This window comes from Haematobia irritans, chromosome 4, assembly GCF_050003625.1.
Source record: "Haematobia irritans isolate KBUSLIRL chromosome 4, ASM5000362v1, whole genome shotgun sequence".
In the NCBI taxonomy this organism is placed as follows: domain Eukaryota; kingdom Metazoa; phylum Arthropoda; class Insecta; order Diptera; family Muscidae; genus Haematobia; species Haematobia irritans.
Genome location: NC_134400.1, coordinates 90,352,900 through 90,367,556, shown reverse-complemented (window position 1 = coordinate 90,367,556; position 14,657 = coordinate 90,352,900). Strand labels below are relative to the sequence as shown.

General features: G+C 31.4%; 1 protein-coding gene across 11 annotated transcripts in view; it reads left to right on the top strand.

Annotated features, from left to right (window-relative positions):
• The window catches only part of Iml1 (GATOR complex protein Iml1), a 61,092-nt gene that overhangs the window by 253 nt on the left and 46,182 nt on the right, over positions 1-14,657 (top strand). For 6 of the 11 annotated variants that reach the window (XM_075303946.1, XM_075303947.1, XM_075303944.1 and 3 more), the window contains exons 2-10: positions 59-363; positions 2,383-3,102; positions 3,969-4,214; positions 7,583-7,698; positions 7,761-7,932; positions 9,479-9,655; positions 10,592-10,790; positions 10,881-11,015; positions 14,454-14,552. In XM_075303946.1, the coding sequence (XP_075160061.1) occupies positions 59-363; positions 2,383-3,102; positions 3,969-4,214; positions 7,583-7,698; positions 7,761-7,932; positions 9,479-9,655; positions 10,592-10,790; positions 10,881-11,015; positions 14,454-14,552 (2,169 nt within the window). The remainder of the gene's footprint in view (positions 1-58; positions 364-2,382; positions 3,103-3,968; positions 4,215-7,582; positions 7,699-7,760; positions 7,933-9,478; positions 9,656-10,591; positions 10,791-10,880; positions 11,016-14,453; positions 14,553-14,657) is intronic. The other 5 variants (XM_075303953.1, XM_075303950.1, XM_075303952.1 and 2 more) reach the window with 2 other exon arrangements.

Sequence of the window (14,657 nt, the reverse complement as noted above, 5' to 3'; positions counted from 1 at the left end):
AAGGCAGTCAACGTGATTTATTTTGTAAATGGTAATTTATTAAAACTTTTACTTCCAGATGGAGATCTATTGATAAATAATGAGGAACATCCTGATGTTAAAGCTGGTGATATCGTTGAAGTTTACCATCGAGAGGATGAAGAAAATACAAGAGTAGTCCTGCAAGTAACAACGTTCCCTGAAATGAAACGTGATATCATCAGCATTGAGAGTGCAGTAGCAGCCCAATACAACCTTCGTAGATTTGCCGATATAGTCATGAGACCTGTTGACGTCGCAGATGTTATGTTGGACTCGATTGAAATTACATTCAAGGACCAATATATGGGTCGTTCCGAAATGTGGCGTCTAAAAAAATATTTGGTATGTGTAATTATTTCTGTAACATTGTATTTTGTGGTGGCTACTAGTTTGAGTGAAAATCTGTTCAGGAACTCTGCAACAAAGATAGGATGAGAAGTGATCGATTAGGTTTGACAGCGAATATGTGCCGTGTAACATGTGGCCCTTGGTGATAGATGGGACATATCAAAACGAGTGATGTATACAAAAAAGACAGCATGCCCGCCTTGTATACACAGGGTCGCGGTTTAAAACCCAGTTTCGACCAAACACTAAAAGGTCTTTCAGCGGTGGATTATCCCACCTCACTAATGCTGGTTACATTTCAGAGAGTTTCAAAGCTTCTCTAAGTGGTTTCACTGCAATGTGGAACGCCGTTCAGACTCGGCTTTAAATATCGGCTGATATATCGGGCTGCCACTATACCTAACCTAACCTAACCTAACTCTGTAGTTGTAAAACCAAGTATAGCTCCTAATATCAGGCATTTCAGATTGTGATAAAATTGAAATAAACATGTTCATAAATAAGGAAATGCGGTTGATCTCCCAAACCTATAGCAATGATACCCCCCAAATGCTTATGTTTACTAATTCACTGGGGGTGGTATAGGGTATGATATAGTCGGCCACGCCCGACTTTCTACTTTACTCACTTGTTTTATTTTTAATTCATTAAATCGAAAAAGTTAAATTCCTCTCCTCATAGTTCTCCATGCCCTGTTGTTAAAATTAGGAGACTCCCTAAATTGGATTGATTATTATATTCTTTCCAATCACTTTTGATTCCATTTTCCATGTAAAGGTGGGTACTATGTTCGATTTTTCCACCAAAACTCTGCATTGAAAGTATATGAATATATACAGCGACGATTTATTTTTATCAAATCTTGTCGAAGCATGGAACGGAAAGATCCAAGGCATTTATTGCGTGACATTGCATCTTTTTTAAATTCATTGGTTGAATAAAGTAACAGTGAAAACTAGTTTGTTTTCGGCGCTTTAATCGAACATAGTACCCAGCGTTCGTTTCCACTTCTTTTGACCATAAAGTTCTTAGCTCTCTGATTAGCAGAGTCACAATTACTGTTCTATAAATATATAATTTATTGTCACATTTGTCATTACATGACTTTTCTTGGCGTTTCAGCGCCACAGTTCTACGTGAATACAAAAAAGTAAGTGATATAATCGTCCATAAATTGGCCACCGGCAAAAGATGAAATTGTAATTGAAGGTAGAAGGTAAAGATACCTATCGATTCTCAAACGTCTTCTGAACCGCAGTTCCTCAAGAGAAATGTACCCACTATGGCAAAATGCAAAATTATTGGATGCCCATATTTTTGTGAAAGATAGGTCTTTTAATCTCTAGGCTATACTTCTCGAGAAAATGTGCCCACTATGGCAAAATGAAAAAAAGGATATTGAAAAATGGGATTCTCAACACATATATCATGGGGTTTCTAAAGAATCCATCTTAGTCAAGTGCTGCCGATTTTGAGATTTCTATTGCAATTTCTAATATTTCTTATAAACATTCTATTTTGTCCCATTAAGGAGATAGTTTTGCTAGCTTGCAGAATATCCTTAGTTAAAATTTGCTTTTTCTCGTTTCACCTCGCTCAATTCTTCTTGTATTCATGTATAACTCGTATATTCACATATAGGTGGCGCTGAAACGAATATTCCTATTTCCCTCACATACAACTGCCTTATGTCTACAACCTTTTTTGTAGGCCCAAAAGAAGAGAATTTCCAATTTTGTTTTACTGTTGAGGTCAAGTGAAAAATGTTTGAGGTACCCATATCTCTACTAATTCCGATCTTTGTTTTATTGTCCCTAGTTAAGCATTGTTAAGTTTGCTGTTTCAACGAAAAGAATCTGCTTTCCCTTTTTGGACAGACTTTTGCTATTATAGCAGATTTTTCTGCTGTGGCTACTAACAAATTTATTTGGGTGTATATAAAAATATGCACTTTATAATCGCATTTTTACTTCTTGAAATTAATCCTTTCTCTCTCTCTCTGTCTCTTTATAGACCAACACATGTGTGTATATAAACAAAAAGATTGATTACAACGATATGCAGATTCGATGTCAAGTTTACGAAATGTGGTCCCAAGGAGAACGGGTTTCTTGTGGCGTTATAACCGAAGACACTAAAATTGTCTTCCGCAGTAGCACTTCAATGGTCTATTTATTTCTGCAAATGTCTTCCGAAATGTGGGATTTCGATATACATGGAGACTTGTATTTTGAGAAAGCTGTCAATGGCTTTCTTACGGAACTCTTTCACAAGTGGAAGAAATTGGGAAGCAATCATGAGGTAACCATAGTGCTTTTTTCACGTACATTCTACTCTGCTAAGTCGCTGGACGAATTCCCCGAATATATGCAAGAATGCTTGCAAATGGATTACAAAGGACGTTTTTATGAAGACTTCTATCGTGTAGCTATACAAAATGAACGTAATGATGATTGGTGTACAATTTTGAGCCAGTTGAGAAAACTATTTACCTCGTATCAAAGTACAGTCTTAAATTATCACGCTCGTGAAGGTGTACAAATACCACAAGCTTATAATTCGACAGCAGCACAAGGAAACTTTTTAGAAGTTTTAAACATTTCGTTAAACACATTTGAAAAACATTATCTAGATAGAACTTTTGACCGTACCGGTCAATTATCGGTGGTTATAACACCAGGTGTTGGGGTCTTCGAAGTCGATAGAGAACTCACCAATATAACTAAGCAAAGGGTATGTATATACATATGGTACAATAATAATATTTCACACATTTTAAATATTTTTCCTGATCTTAAAAATTGCTACAAACAAATGTTTATCCATTTTCGGTTAAAATTTTATTTATAAAATAGTTACTTTCTTATATTTGCTGTTAAACTGTTCATTGCAATTATGTGTGTAAGAAAATAAATAACTACAAAAATTCTGTGTAAATGTATAATGAAAAATAATTTTCAATTTAGTGTGTTTCACAGGATAATTTCTGATTTTGAAAGCCAAGCACAGGCCTCGGCTTAGCTTTTGCCCTGTAAGCCCAATAGTAAAAATCCAAATTCGAATTTGAAATCCTAAAATTTTCTATATTGAATTTTTCTTCATACCCACCAAAAAACCCTGCGGACAGCTATGCTTTTAAATTAAAATATATATATAGTCGGTTTTTAGAAAAATTTTCTTTGCGACCATCCCAAATTGGCATCAACTAGCCATCAGGACTTAGGATTGGTAGATTTCGAAGAAATCTTGATCATAATCTGCTTAGTCTTGTTTTCATAAAATGGCCTTCAATATGTACTTAATAGGTAACTTTTCAAACACACATTTTTTTTGGAAAAGATGTATTAAATTAGTAATTAAAAATGTAATCAAATTATTATAAATAACAATCGGTGGGGTTGTTAAATTTTAAGCATATTAGTCATCATATTCTGAAAAGGCCGAAGAATTACTAACATCCTCTAGGAAAAAATAAATAAAATCATATCTTATTAATATTTTGATGATATTTGGCGACTATGGGTGATTTGGCTTTTTTATCATTTGTTGTAATGTGTTATTAAAAAAATGTATTTATGTAAAATCTTTATAATTTTTAGATTATTGATAACGGAGTAGGCAGCGATTTAGTTTGTGTGGGTGAACAACCTCTACATGCAGTTCCTTTGTTAAAATTTCATAATAAAGATACTTCGGTTACATCCGCTGACGATTACTCACTGCCACATTGGATAAATTTGAGCTTCTATTCTACAAATAAAAAGATTGCGTACTCTAACTTCATACCTCGTATTAAATTGCCTCCCATGATTTCTAATTCCCCAACAATAATGGAAAATAGCAGTGTAAGTACCCTCAAACAAAAAAGATTAAAAAATAGAAACAAAAAAAATTATCCGTTAGAGTAGTACATTGTAATTGCCTAAAGGCTTTGAATTGCTTAAATAAATGGAAATAAAAAATAGGAAAAAAGACGAAAGGCCAGTTTCGATAATATTTAAACTATCACCTAACTCAACCTATTACTCGGAATGTGAGTATTATAAAACGTCGTCTTTTGTATTCACATGTCGATTTTAACCAACATAAAAATAGGAGAATTTTTAAGTCGATTTAAGTGGACTTTGAAAACCTCAAAAGTCGATTAGACGTGCTTGATAATTACAAAAATCGATTATTCAAAAAGTGGATTTTCGGTTTCGTTACTCTATCCTTTCCTTTTTACGAACGGTCCCATCGCCCACTTTCCCGCCCCTTCCCACCGTGAGGGCCTCGTCCCCATGACGTAGTGACAGCGTACACACCATGATCCGGACCATGGCGGGGTGGAGACAGAAGGATTTGACCAGCTAAAGAGAAGGACTCATCAGCCGGATATATTAAAACACAAGATCAAATATTAGGTTATTCAATAACACTAATGTATTAGTTATCCAAATATGCTAAAATTCTAGACTTCATCATACCAATACTAAGGTTAGTGTCAACTAGATGATAGATTGAATTAAAAATAATGTACATCCTACGAATAGGCTCCACAGAAGCATAGTTCGAACGTTGAAAATCAATGTAAAGAAACTGGTAATTCCTAGATGCCCTAAAAGGAACATTTATCCTAATCCTAGATATCAATTCCGAGCATGGAATATCCCCACTAACTAACCTATACATCATCATGGAGCTCAACATCGTCCGTCGGCTCCTAAGAGTAGGCAAATTAATCAGCCTCAATCTAGAAGTGTATGAAGGAAGAACAAAATCACTGTTCCAATGAAGATGTCTCAAAGCGAACAACAAGAACTGCTTCTGAACCGATTCTATCCTATCAATGTAAACTTCATACTGAGGATCCCACACGATAGAACCATACTCTAGAATGGGTCTAACAAGGGCAGTAAAAAGCCTCTTTGTAACATAAGGGTCCGAAAACTCCTTCGCACAACGCTTTATGAATCCTAGAACCCCATACGCCTTACTCACCATCGAATCAATATGACCATTAAAATTAAGCCTACGATCCATAACAATGCCAAGATCAACAAAAGAATCAACCTCTTCCAATAACGAGCCCCGTATACTATAGCGAACATCAATAGGCCTAGACCTAAAGAATCGCATAAACTTGCATTTCCTCGGGTTCAAATCCATCAGATTTACCCTACACCAATCATCAAAGCTATCCAAATCACCTTGTAATAAATGCACCTGACCGAATTATCAAACGAGGAGAATAACTTAACGTCATCAGCATACATCAAAATCCTAGAGTTAACTACGGACTGAGGTAAATCGTTTATAAATAACAAAAATCCAAGCTAAAAGTGTACTGGCCAATCCAATCCTATCCAGCTTATATAACAAGAGCTTATGATTCACCCGGTCAAAAGCCTTACTAAAATCCGTATAAATAACATGAGTCAGCTTTCCAACAACAAACTGATTAATAACATGAGCAGTAAATTCCACCAAGTTCGTAGTAGTCGATAGACCCTTACGAAAACCATGCTACCAGGGATCCAGTATCGAAGAAATGCCATGCGAAAAAAACATCAGTCACCATCTTTTCAAAAACCTTGGGAATACTCAATTTTGCTATCCCCCTATAATTACCCACATCAAAGGGGTTCCCCGACTTATGAAGTGGTACAACAAAAGAGCTCCTCCATCTTAGAGGGAAATAACCAAACCTCAATGAACTATTAAATAACAACGACAATGGAGCAGAGAGACATTCGGAGCAAAACCTCAGAATTATCCCAGGAATCCCATCTGGACCACCACTGGTGGACGCCTCAACCCCACGCAAATACCCAGACACAGACAGACTATCAAATAATGGAATTGCCACCCTATCAAGCGACCTAATAGAATAGGTATAAGTAGTATGGTCAAACCCAAACTAAAGGGTAATTTTAAAGAAATATGAATGGATTTTCTATGCAATGGAGTAATTTTAGATATTCTATTAGAATTGTGTGATAGTGGGAATTCGTTTTTATGGATGAAAACTGGGCAAATATTGGAGCAAAATGAGCGTGAAAATAGGAGAAGTATTTTCGAAATATTCGGATACCTTTGTTTGGAAAATATTCTTATCGTGATGTAATATATTCAATATAAGCTAACGATGTTGGCAGGTTTTACTGTGGCAACGATTTTTTTTTAATTTCTGTTAAATATTTGCCCAGTGTGACCGTACCCTTAGTTAATAAAGGGTGATTCTTTTGAGGTTAGGATTTTCATGCATTAGTATTTGACAGATCACGTGGGATTTCAGACATGGTGTCAAAGAGAAAGATGCTCAGTATGCTTTGACATTTCATCATGAATAGACTTACGATCTGCCACAACGTCGAATTTTCAGTGAATGGGCCCTAGAAAAGTTGGCAGAAAATCCGCTTTTTTATCGACAAATTTTGTTCAGCGATGAGGCTCATTTCTGGTTGAATGGCTACGTAAATAAGCAAAATTGCCGCATTTGGAGTGAAGAGCAACCAGAAGCCGTTCAAGAACTGCCCATGCATCCCGAAAAATGCACTGTTTGGTGTGGTTTGTACGCTGGTGGAATCATTGGACCGTATTTTTTCAAAGATGCTGTTGGACGCAACGTTACGGTGAATGGCGATCGCTATCGTTCGATGCTAACAAACTTTTTGTTGCCAAAAATGGAAGAACTGAACTTGGTTGACATGTGGTTTCAACAAGATGGCGCTACATGCCACACAGCTCGCGATTCTATGGCCATTTTGAGGGAAAACTTCGGAGAACAATTCATCTCAAGAAATGGACCGGTAAGTTGGCCACCAAGATCATGCGATTTGACGCCTTTAGACTATTTTTTGTGGGGCTACGTCAAGTCTAAAGTCTACAGAAATAAGCCAGCAACTATTCCAGCTTTGGAAGACAACATTTCCGCAGAAATTCGGGCTATTCCGGCCGAAATGCTTGAAAAAGTTGCCCAAAATTGGACTTTCCGAATGGACCACCTAAGACGCAGCCGCGGTCAACATTTAAATGAAATTATCTTCAAAAAGTAAATGTCATGGACCAATCTAACGTTTCAAATAAAGAACCGATGAGATTTTGCAAATTTTATGCGTTTTTTTTTTTTTAAAGTTATCAAGCTCTTAACAAATCACCCTTTATATGGTGTATGCGAATTCCATACAAAAATTACATTTACAAGCTATGTTTTTTTGTTATTATTTTACAGGATAATGAAAATAATTTTTTGAGTTGTAATCAATCTGAGTATATACACAATTCGTTATTTGACTATGAAGCCTACGATGAACAAATATTTCAACTGCCTCCAGCACAGGGGACATGGTAAATATTTAAATCTTTATACACATGTGTTTAGATTTATTTCCCTAATAATATTTATTTAGTTCTCTACAACGTGTGGTACGGGCTAAGAAGACATCAGTACCAAGTTTTGAGACGTATGCTTATCAAAACAATGATTGGGAAAATTTAACGCCCACAAAATTGCCGAGTTTAAGACGTAAAATGTCCGATCCTGATATACATCATGGTACTTCGGGTATATTAGCTGCTATGGTAATGCCAAAATATAGGCTTATTGTCTGTTGTATCAAAAAAAGCATTGTAATTTTCTTCAAAACTTTACCGAAATATTAAAACAGTACAGATTTTAGTGAAAACTTTTGTATTTGTTAAAACTTTAAACGTAAACATTTGTTGTTATGTCTTAACCCTTTCACTACCGAAATAAACCTAATGTTAAAAACGTTTATTTTTCTTCTGTTTTTACTTGTACTAACAGCATACAGAACAAAAATTGTCATTTTGAAAACCTACCTCAATTACTTCAAGAGCTATATGAGCTTGATTCTTGAATTGTGACCAAATGGCCTTACGAAAATAAGTGCTATTTGGCCTATAATGTCTTTCAAATTGTAAGAAAAAAAAAATACAAAGAAGAACCCGTAAACGTATCAGCTATAGTTTTTGTATAAATGCCCATTTACTACAAACATACAGTAGAAAAATTGTCTCAAGTTTTCGTATTTTTCGTTTATTGTTAAAGAAGTTTGTAAAAATGTATTTTAGACCTCACCAATATGGACAATATTTATAGCTTACTTAGATTAAAGCCTCTACTTTAAAATAACATCGAGAAGAAAATCGAAACTAAGAGGGAAAATAGAATTTGGTGTCTTTGTCGAATGTCCTAAGTGGACATCGGTAGTGAAAGGATTAATTTAAGAAAACGTAAAATTTTTGAGCAAATTCAAGACCTATTCTAATATTTTTCAGCCAAAGGCTAATATATTTTATGGTTATATATTATGCTAATTTTAGCAACCAGTGACTGCTTTCCCCTTTTTCAGCAGTATTTTTGCTACTAACAAATTTCTTTGAGTGTGTTTTTTAATTCGAAATTGGGGAATTCTATAAATGATTTCGTACTACCACGTGTTGATTTGTTTAAAATCAGATTTTTGAGCAAATACAAAACATATTCCTATATTAATTTTTGTTTTAGCCGAAAAAATATAATGTAGGGAAATCGGGATTAAAATATGGAAGATGAAGTTAGCTATTTTGGCAAACAGAGACATTTTTATATTATTTTTAAAATTAATTATGTTAATAGTTGTAATTTAATAAGTTATTAATAATATATATTTTATGTTTCGATTTTGTACATTCTGAATTCTTTTCAAACAGCGATATGTTGGCAAATGTGATCATCACTGTATAACGCAAAAGAAAAAATAAATAAAACTGTATACCTGTTTTTAGTTCATATAGTCGGAAATTGATATATCGTCATTTACCATTAAATTTATCATACATCCAACTATCGATTCCCGACCATTTCTATATTTTTTGATCTAATGATAGAGTGTTTAAAAAATTAATTGAGTTAATTATTTGATCCAATTAAACTTATTGATTGCTCCTTAAAAACGTTTAATTAATTGTTTTCAGTGCAATTAAAATTACAAATACTATTTCAACTAAAGTGTCTACTTCGCTCCTATATCAGCCCATAAATAAGTTTTGAAAATTATTGCCATGTTTTTTTCTTTCAGGTTTACAAATCCTATATAAACATTGACATTTTATTGAATTTCAGAATGATGTCACTAACTTGTCAGAATCACTCGCATCAGAGAAGAATGCTAGACGTGCTATTGTTTCCATAGCCCCAATAGTTCGACCTGGAAGATCCTTGATTAATCCATTTGATCCCTCCCATGTTACTATTAAATTAACCTCAAATCGTCGCCGCTGGACTCATATTTTTCCTAAGGTACAACATATTAATACCTACAAATATTTTTTTTATAAAATTCGCTAAATTCTGACTATCTTGTACTAGCCCGGTATAAGCCTCTAGCGAAAATTTCCAAATATAGCAAAGTATTTCTTATGGTATGCCTTAGAGCCTTAAGCGTAGGAAGGCCTCTGGGGAGGGGGCTTAGACCCCCCAGAAAAATTTTAGCCCCCCCCCCAGAATTTGAAAACCTATTTACGATTTTCCATTTTTATAAAAAATAAACAATCCCAGTTTTGAATGTAAATTAAAAAATTCTGTTATATTTTGTCAAATAAATAATTTTTATAATTTTTAATGGATTCTAATGCTTGTCGGAAACGTTTGACCTCAAATATTTTCAAAAATTCACAAGTTTTTCAGATTGGATTTAGATTTTTTTTCGACAAAATTTAAATTATTTGTACCATTTTATGAATTCTTACTTCGTTTTTAAGGCATTTGAAACAAAAAAGTTAAATTTCCCATTAAAAGTATGAAAAAACCAAGTTAAAAAAATTGAATTTAAAGAACTTCCTGAGTAGTTAAAATAAAGAACATCATTGGGAGTACATCTTCTGGAAGTGCTTTTAAAGTTGTGCCTTTGGAAGAACTTCCAAATTTTTTTTGCTGGGAAATGTGTGGAACTATTTTTAGTTGCTTTATTTTAAATTAATTTTCGAGTTATTTTGACGTCTAATTTTTTTATTCATTTTTATGAAATAAAACATTAATTGAAATATAAATAAATGAAATATAAATTTTTAGCTAGGGGGGCTATAGCCCCCCCTAGGAAAATTGCCTAGCTACGCTAATGCTTAGAGCTGCATACTGGGCTGTACCGATGAATTTATTATTGATCTCTTCAATGTCCAGAATATCCATTCAGCCTAACTGTTAATTATTCATATATGTAATTTCTTTAAATTCCAGGGTCCCACTGGTGTTCTCATTCAACAACATCACTACCAAGCTATTCCGGCTAAACAAAATTGTATCAACTCCAACAATAATAATGACAATGATTATTCTTCATGCTATAACTCTATGGATTATGATCACACATCAAATTGTTCTACAATGAGCAGGTCATTTTCGAATAGTTTTAGCGGTGATGGAGATAAGCTTGAGTGTAATATATAATAAAAATATATATATATATATATATATTAGAAAAACAAATTATTTTATAATTAAACTGCATATATTTTCACATTTTTAGTTTCACGGAGGAGAAACAACTCCTTACTAAATTCATCGGGATTTATGGCTAGCTCCAATGGAGCTACCGTACCAGCAAAGAGTTTTCTTTGGGGTGCTACTGGTGAACAGGAATGGACGCCAGCCATAACTACAGGTATCTTACTGATTTATATTTTGTCAATTGATTATTTTGCAGTGTTTATTTACGTGTTTTTCTACCCTCGTATATAGCCTAATTGTGATATTGTCCAATTGGTTTACTATATCCTTTCCGTTTCGAATTTATGATTTAATCAATGTCTAATTAAGTTTTTTATTACAGAAACAAAATTTTTTTTAAATTAACAATAGTAAATAAATAAAACGTTGAAATCCCAGATCCCTCTTATAATACGTACAACAAGTCTAAGTATTATTACAATGTGTTTTAACAAGCTATTGAGAAAGAATAGTCGAAATGAAAATTGTATTGAAGTGGTTGTGAAGAAAACAAATTAGAAGCGAAAAAAAGACAAGAATACTAAAATGATTACTAAGCAATCTTAATACATAAATATTGTAGTTTTTGTATCGCCATTACTTACCATCTATTAACTAGAGCGCAATGGTTGCATATTCCGTTTACATTACACACAGAAAATTATTAATAATTGGACATCAAAAAAATACTTGATTAAAAAATTAACAAATTTCCAATATTTTTTTTTTTTTGATTCCATTAAAGTTTTAATTCATATAGATTGTTGTGATCAATTAATTTTTATTTAAAAACCGTAACTATTTTTAATCACTATACTATATTTCAATCACTTTCTATAAGTATTTTTAATCACTTTTTAGAAAAATACAACAAATTGACATATAGTTAAAATTTTGGGGCAACACTGAACATGAAGAGTATTTTAAAAAATAAATCGCCACTTTTCCAAATTTTTTGTTCTTTGTAGCCACAACTAGGAAAATTTACTAAGAGGGATGAAATGTAAGAGGGATTGATTTAAATTTGAAATCCATTTTTCCAATTATTCATTGTTGTCGAAAATCTGCAAAAATCGAGATGCCGAATTTACATGGAAATATTTTGTTCTTTTTAGACAGTTTGATATTGCTTGGCGGTTTAATTCTTTTCATTTAAATTATATAAATATTAGGTATATTTTGTTTTTGTACTCGATAGCCATGGATCACTAAAAGAAAACCAGTATTAGATTATCTACACTGAAAAAACAGTGAACACACCAGGAAAAAACTTTTGGTTAATTTTCGAAAATTTAGATTATTTTTTGAAAATTTTTTACTAAACTATATTGCAAACGCTGACATCCCGCCGATATCATAAAAATAAGTAAATATTTTTCATCTAATTCAAGAAAATTTATTATACATAATTAATTTTTTTCACATGTTAAAGAAAATTTTATAGTTTGAAGGAAAAAATGGAGTTCAAAATTGCAAGAATGTCTTTAGTGACATACGAAGTTCGTGATGGACGCATTTGTAGTAAAATGTACAAAAGAAATAATGAACTATTTTGGGAGAAATGAATTTGTGTATATTTATTTCGTCGTTTTTTAGTTTATTAGACAACTTTCTCCAAACATAATAAATCCATGAACTAAAATAAAGTTAAATTGGCTTTAGTGAAATAGAGAGTTCACTTTTTTAAGTGTACTTTTAATTTCATTGTATTTAACAAACTAATCACAATAAATAACAATGTTCAAGGAATCGCCTCTTTATAAAAATTCAATTTCGGTTAGATTTCTGGACACAGAAAAATGTTTTTGACTGAATGTCGAAATTAATTGATCCATTTTTTTAATTATAATAAAAATAATTCATTCTGCGTTTCGTTGTAATTATTTTTATTTGATTCAATTAAAATTTAATACAAAACTCAATAATTTCTTAAATTGATACAATCATTTATTGAATCGAAACTTAAATTTCAATTATGTTTCAAGACAATTTATTTGTTTATAAAAACATAAAACGTTAATAAGATTTTTAAAAAAATAAAACTAATTGTGTTTGGATAGCACTTTTGTAAGTGTAATTAAAAATTTGAAGTCTAACTCAGTTTCAATTACAAACTTTATCATGCACAAAAATTGTTTTTTATTCGATCGCGATATTAAATGATTCAATTAATTTTGTTATTTGATTTTGATTGTATCAGTCACAGATTTAATTGAACAAGAAATATTAAAATTTTTTTGATTTCTGCTGTTCTTTCTATTATTTTTTATTTGATTCAATTCATTTTTTAATTGATACAATCACATATTAAATTTAACTTAAATTTAATTTTTGAATAGAATGAATTAAATTAAAACTAATGGGATTTTGATTGGGCGTTTTTTGATTTAATCAAAAAATTATTTTATTAATAAAATTTGTATTTGAATATATATTTCATGTAAATCTAAATGTTAATTGAGTTAATTAATATATTACTTAAAACGTACAAAATTGAAATTATTTTTAAACTAAATTAATTTGTTAAAAGAAAAACATAAAAATCAATCACTTTTAATATTTTAAACCAATTAAGTTTTTAACAGAATACAATAATACAATATCAATAAAAATTTTCATATGAATACACATATTTTTTATTAAAATGTCAATTGAGTTAATTAATATTTTAATTTAAAACGTAAACATTTTTTTTAATTGACTTTATGTTTTATTTTGATTAAAAAGTTAAATGTGTCAATTATTTTTTTATTTGGTATGTTTTAATATTCAATCAAGTTTAGATTGATTTTATTATGTTACTGAATACCCATATCAATACTTTAATCGAGTGATATTTCTCGAATGTCAAATACGTATTAAAAATCATTTTTAATATGTTAGGTGTAGTAAAAAGAAATCAATTATTTTAGCAATACATAGAAAAAAATTTCACAAAAATTTTTCCAATAAGCATTTTAATTGATTTAAAAAAATCAATTAAAAATTTAATTGATTCAACAAATTTTTTAATTGAATTTTTAATAGTATCAATTAATTTAATTGGATCAATTATTTTTTTAATTGACCTTCAATTAATTTTTTTAATTGATACTATCATTTCTGTGAGTGAAGACATTCCAATTAAAAAATTAATTGGATCAATTAATTTCGTGATTGTATCAGAAAAAATTTTGTTTGTGTATATATGGCGTTATTTATCTCTGTCTCCCGAGATCCGCTAGATGGCGTCAGTAAAATGACATTTTGAACTTTTATGTCATTTGTTTTCTATTGTTTGAGCCTGCGTCAAAGTAGAAAAAAGTACGCTATATTTATTTTTACTACACTTAATATAAAATAGGCTAAACAACAAATAATTTATGTAGCCTTCATGAAATAAAATACAACCATTGTGTCTTAATGTATTGAGTATGCATCCAATTCATACATTCTACCTCATATCTCTAGTTTCAACAATAACTCTTATTAACAAATCTACAAATAACATTTATTCTATTTATTTATTCCCGCTTGAAATTCCTCTCATCAACTTCACATATATTTTCGGCAAACATACCTCTATCCTCCCACCAAAAAAAAAAAAAACCAACCCATTCTTAAAAATCCACAGACAATGCTCGTAAGAATTTAAAACCCATTGTTGAAACAGAAACTACAGTTGGAAATATGTTCGAGTCTGAGGCAGATGGCAAAGGAAAAATTATAATAGGTTAGCAAATCACCATGTATTATCTTATTTTTGTATATTTTTGTTGTAGTAAATTACATATTTTTTTATTGAGAAAAAAAAACAAACAAACAAATTGGAAAAATT